At 49.0% G+C, this 6,000-nt stretch overlaps 1 protein-coding gene across 1 annotated transcript in view; it reads right to left on the bottom strand.

Annotated features, from left to right (window-relative positions):
- The window catches only part of GALNT14 (polypeptide N-acetylgalactosaminyltransferase 14), a 187,806-nt gene extending 183,364 nt beyond the window's left edge, over nucleotides 1-4,442 (bottom strand). The window contains exon 1 of the mRNA XM_074949150.1: nucleotides 4,211-4,442. Coding sequence (XP_074805251.1) covers nucleotides 4,211-4,336 — 126 coding nt within the window. The 5' untranslated portion in view covers nucleotides 4,337-4,442. The remainder of the gene's footprint in view (nucleotides 1-4,210) is intronic.
- Between the last annotated feature and the right edge of the window lie 1,558 nt (nucleotides 4,443-6,000).

The raw sequence follows: 6,000 nt of genomic DNA on the forward strand, positions 1-6,000 counted from the left end.
AGATAAAAGTAAGAAAGAGGAGGTGAAATCAGGTAAAATAAAACAAGCATAGTCCTATCCATTCTGCCAATAGAATATCAGCATAGGGAAAGCATAGCCACTGTGATAATGTCCTGGACTCCTATGTAGGAGACTCGGGTTAGATTCCTTAGGCCTAGTGCTCTTCTCACCAGTGTAGATCATGAATGCTTTGCCATGGAGGTTGATGAATGGAGACACCTCATTTCTCCATTAGGAGTTGCACAACCAGTTTACCCCATTACTTTACATATGGTGTTTCCGCCATTACAATATGAGCTCCTTCTAGGAAGTTGGAGAGGGTGAGGAAGACCTATCTGCATACTGCAAAAGTATTGCTTTCTACTGGGTTAGCAGCTAGCCAATATCCAAAGTACATAACCTCATGGCCAGACGATTGTACTGTCCTATGCCCAACGACCTGTTCTCCCTTTATTGCTGCTTCACTGGCTTTGATGCACATATATGAAACCAGATTTGAATCCCTTAAGAGGGGTTAAATGAAGTGACATCATGTTCCTTGCCTCACAACTAGCTCATATTTCATATTACTCAAAAGTAGTTTCCAAAGCCAAAAATGTAATGCACTAAAAAATGAATCTGTACTGTATGAATCTCAGGGGGATGCAACTGTTTTGATGGAAAATTCAGAGGAAATGAAGGAGAGGCAATTGCAGCTGTCAGATTTCCGGAGTTATGGCAACTTGGCAGGTGTAACTTAGAAATTTAGGGTCTGATCCTGTAGCCATGAGAAAATTACCCTTGACTTTGAGGGGGGAGGGATAGCTTAGTGGTTTGAGCTTTGGCCTGCTAAACTCAGGGTTGTGAGCTCAATCCTTGAGGGCGCCATTTAGGGATTTGAGGCTTTGAGCAGGGGGTTTGACTAGATGACCTCCTGAGGTCCCTTCCAACCCTGATATTCTATGATTCAATAGGAACAGGATCAGGCCACTAACAAGGTGGTTAGCAGTCCAAAGAGCAGGGGAGAACACAATCTGTATGTGTTCTGTGGATATTCAAAGGGGGCTGTAAAATGAAGAATCAATTCTACTGCAACTGTTGTTAAGTAAAAAGGTTCATTTGAAGGAGAATACAGTACATCATGGCTGACAAGCGACGTTTTATTTTGCCGTTTTGAAGAGTGCATTTTCAATACAAGCCTATTTACCCAAAGGGATAGTTATGGTTAAGAGAGCACTTTCATTCTAAACCTCTGTTTGCAGTGACTTGTTACCTTCCCCCACAAAAATGATCTTTGGGCCTGAAATTGCACAAACTCATTCTTCCATCCTAGATAGGAGAGATTATGGGAAGCCTGAAAAATCCATTCAGTCATTGTTGTTTGAAAAAAGCGTAAAAAAACAGTGACTTTTGCCACATGAAAACCAACGTATTTTTACCAATTTAGGAATTTTTCAAACAGCAACTTGGATTTAAAGTTCCAGACTTGGCATACACATAGTCATTTGTGAGAAATATCTTAAACAGACACAATTTATATAAAAATCATGGGCCAGATGCCCCTTTCAGTTACACTGGTGTAAATCTGGAGTGAAGATCTGATCCAAAGCCCTTTAAGATTCCCATTAACTTTATTGGTTTTGGATCAGATCCTAAACCCTCTGATTTCAACCAAGTCACTCCAGATTTACTGTTTCAGAGTAGCAGCCGTGTTAGTCTGTATCCGCAAAAAGAAAAGAAGTACTTGTGGCACCTTACAGACTAACAAATTTATTAGTCTCTAAGGTGCCACAAGTACTCCTTTTCTTTTTGCAGATTTACAGTGGTATAATCAAAATCAGAATCTGGTCCCATGTATTTCAAACAGTCAGTTATTTACCACTGTTAGTACCACCATAGGTTATTAAAATGGAAAGAATTTTGAAAATGTTCCTGGTTTATGCTGCTTAGGTACTTTTTGCATTTCATGCAGTTTGGATTGTGAAACTAAACTGGTCAGTTTCAGTTTCTGTTTCTAGTAAGTTGCAGGTTGCTGTCTCATGCACTGTACAATGCTGTTCTTTGGGCCCAGAACACTGAAGGGGAATGCTCAAGTCCAACCAGAAACTGCTTTCACTGAGACAAAAACGAATGTCATTGAAATATTTATATTCATATTAGGACCCTGACTTTTTTGTTTAACTACATAAGTGTAGTGATTTAAAGCAGTTGGTGGCATCTGCAGCTCTGCCACAGACTCACTGTGATGGACAAGTCCATTAAATTCTCTCTGTCTGCTTCTCTATCTTTAAAATGGGTATAGTCATGCCTACCTCAGAGAAGGGTTGTGAGGATCATTCACTTATTGTTTATAAAGTGCTTAGAAATCCACAGATGAAAATTGAAAGTGTAAACTGCTTTCCTTGTGTGCTACATGTCTCCCTTTGTGCCTGATCCACAGAGGACACGGGTCTGCTATAATACCCAGCTAGGGGACTTGGCCCGGATTCAGCGGTCCATCTGTATTCCACATAGCACACACTTAACTTCAGGAATGTGTTTAAGTCCCATTGGGCTTTGCTGAATAGGGGTGGATTTAAGCACATGCAAAAATGCTTTGCTGAATTGGGGCCTTAGTTCTCCATTTCACACTATAGAGACTCATGCTTTTAGCCCTGGAGCTCCAATCATTAGTGATGATGACCATTACAAGTGTGCAAAGTTGTCTTCGTCACTATGCCACATGCATCATTTTCTTACCAATTTAGTTATACACCCAGCACAGAGCTATCCAGAGCATTCAATTCAAGTACTATTTTAAATTTAGAATACAAGGGAGTGTGCTCACAGCAAGCCAAATAACAAGAAAAGTTTATATATCTCTAACAGGCAAATATCAAACTTGAGACTGATCTAGGGAAAGGGGAGTGGATAGAAACATTAAAACTTTTGGCACAGATCGTATAAGCAGAAAACTAGAGCATGATAAAACTATCTAGCCGTGGTAAGGCCTGGTGAGGTCATAATTTGGAACACGGAGCGCAGTTACAGTCAGCATATAAAAACAAGTAGCATAGGAATGAAGATGACACAGCAGACAGAAAAAATGATACATGGACTTGAGAATCTTGGTTAGTCAAAAAGTTCATAGAGACGTAGGCTGGCATTCTGAGAGAATACTTTAATTCCCAGGGCCAACAGAACAGGTAAGGGCTACAAGGCTGAGCACAGTGGTATCAGACACCTGACAATGTGGCATGAACTTCAGAGAAGGTGTCCAACCAGTAACAGGAACTGAAGCAAGAACGTCTGTACACGGGGCAGGATCTGACTCACACTGGTATAAATCAGGAGTAATTCCATTGACAGCAATGAAGTTACACGGATGTAAAGCTAGCTGGGGTAAGCAAGAGGAGAATCGGGTCCATCCTGAGCAGACAATACACAGATTAAAAACTATCAGAGGCAGCAATAGGTGCCACTAATCTGACTCGTAGAAAGGAATTAAGCAAGCCGCGAAGAGGGAAAAATACTTGCTGTACTGTATGTACTTCATACAACTGCAAAACCTCTGGAGAGGGAGCAACCCGGGAGGGGCTTTCTGGCACCCACCCCTCCCAAACATTTCTTACAGGGTCCTTATCTCAGCTTTCACAAATGACAGAATGCTCAGGTCGGGTCATATCCTTCAGGTCTTACTCAGGCAAAACTCCTGCAGATTGCAAGGAAACCAGCGAGCTAATCTCCAGTCCCATCACAGCGCACGCTGCTTGCCTTTGGGCTATGGCTAGGCTGCCCTGCAATCCTGTTCGCTCCTCCAGCCCTACATTAAAAACCCTTGCGGGGGGGGGGGGGGGAGGAAGAGATGGTGGCAAGGGTTTAATGGACAAATGTAAGCCACTGGTGATGATGCTCTCAGTGCATCATGCCCTGGTTTGGTTGCCTCCTCTAAGGGAAGTAAGAGCCTAAAGGACTTCACTGGGAAACTGTTGCAAAGAAGTTGGCATCCAGTTCCCCAAGCCAGGCTACAGCATGAGCACAGGGGGAGCGAGGGCACCGAACCAAGCGGTTCTCCCACCTGTGACTGTTCTCAAAGCTGCCCGTGTGCTCCGGGCGTTTCCCCGCGGCCACTTGCAGGGGCTCCAGCCCGCGGGACAGCTGGGCACACCACACTGCTCTTGCAAAGCCCCCTGGCGCCGATCCGGGCTGGACCCCAGCCACCAGTCCCCGAAGAGAAGCGGGTGCTCCTTACCTTTGGCGTCTGCCCTTCGGGTCCTGCCTCCTCCAGCCTCCTCCTCGCCCCCAAGAAGAAGAGGAGAGCGGCGATCCCCAGGATCCCCAAGAGAGACAAAGCCAGCCGGCGACTCGGCCGTCTCATCGCTCAAAAGTCCCGCCTGGCGGCGAGGCGCGGGGCAGAGGGGCTGGCACCCCCGCGGCGGGCGGAGCGCGACCAGCGGGCTGCTTCCCCTGCGCGGGGCACGGCTGGAGCCGGGGCTGCGCCGAGCCGGGGCGGAGACAGAGAGCGGCGAGTCCCGGGCTGGGCGCTGCGCGGGGCGGGGGAGGAGGAGGGACCGGGGGAGCGGGGAGGGAGAGGCTGGCTCCCAGCAGGAGCTGCAGCGCCAGACGGTGTCAGGCTCTCCGGGAGGCAGGAAGGTGGCGGTGTGTGTCTGGCTGTGTCACCCGGGCTGGCAGCGCCCCGGGAGCAGGGGGAGGCGCTGCCGGCTGCACTGATTCCCCTGCCAGCCCCGGCTCCTTCCCCCAGCGCCGCCGGGATCACACCGGCTCAGCCCTGCGGCTGCTGGGCCGGGCCCTGGAGCTCGGGGCGGCTCCGGACTCGGGGTGAGCGCTCGGCGCTGGGGCGGAGCGGGGCGGGTCCAGGGAGATCGGGAAGGCTCCGAGCCGGCCTGCGGGGCAGGGGCCCTGCAACTTTCCAGCACTTCCGAGCCGCCAGGTTAGGCTCAACTCTCCGGGAAAGCAGGGCGGGGGCAACCTGCAGCCAGGCAGCCTCTCCCTGCAAGCTTGACCTGACCGGCTCCTGCCAAGCCGCCTGGCCACTGCTGTGCTCGGCGCTGCTCGGAGCCCGCAATGGCGAGGGGGCTTTTTCCAGGGGCAGGAGATTTACACGCCAGCAGGGTCCCTCTGCTCCTTTACAGTGCGCCTGGTTCTCCGCTCCCTCCGCCCGGGTAACTCCAGGGAAGGCGGTGGACCTACCTCCCGCCTGAGGCTGGTGTGATGAAGAAGAGGAGAATCAGGTGGTCTGTGTGCGGGTAGCCTCATAGTTCATGGGTGATGGCCTGTGTCCACCCTCCTGCCTAGGGTGATTTAGGATTTTTAAAGCAGGCGGGGGCTTTATTTCAGTGGGGGGGGGGCACGAAGAGGGCTTGTTTCTTTGGACATTACAGCACTAAAGTCAACCGCTTGTGAGAATCAGAATGTTTCATAAAAGTGACCAAGCTGGAACCAGAGGTTCTTCTACTGAGCTCTCATTAACAACCTCAGCGGCATAAGTGCAGCGGGCAGGGCAGGTCTGCTGCTGTTAAACCACCATCCCTGCAACCTGGCACCTGCAAGTGAGCAGTTGAAGGACACCAGCAGGGGAGGCTGGGGTCAGGCCACTTCACATCGGTGGAGCATGTTTCAGGCTGAACAAACCCAAGGCCCAATGCAGAAATGTAACAAAGTGACATGGAAAGGGGTATTATGGTGAAAGCAGGCACCTACTTAACATTACATACGCGAGCCTAAGGTAGGACATGGGAATTAATTTATCCAATTGAAACAGCAAGGGGAATGGAGGTAGATAATTTAATTACTGGAGTTGGAAGAGAAGATGGAAGGCTTTAGACCTGACATGAGCCCTTAAAAAGTAAAATCATAATCCTCAACCCAGAATGGATCTGCTTGAGGTAGAGTGGTGGTAGCTCCGAGCAAAGGATAAGGTACTGTTTTATTACTGGTATGAGAGCCAGGGGTGAGGAGCAGTAGCTAAGGCCCTGCTCCCGCAAGTGGTTCCCTGGCATGGGATTTCTGCAGTCACACGGA

This window comes from Natator depressus, chromosome 3, assembly GCF_965152275.1.
Source record: "Natator depressus isolate rNatDep1 chromosome 3, rNatDep2.hap1, whole genome shotgun sequence".
NCBI classification, from domain to species: domain Eukaryota; kingdom Metazoa; phylum Chordata; order Testudines; family Cheloniidae; genus Natator; species Natator depressus.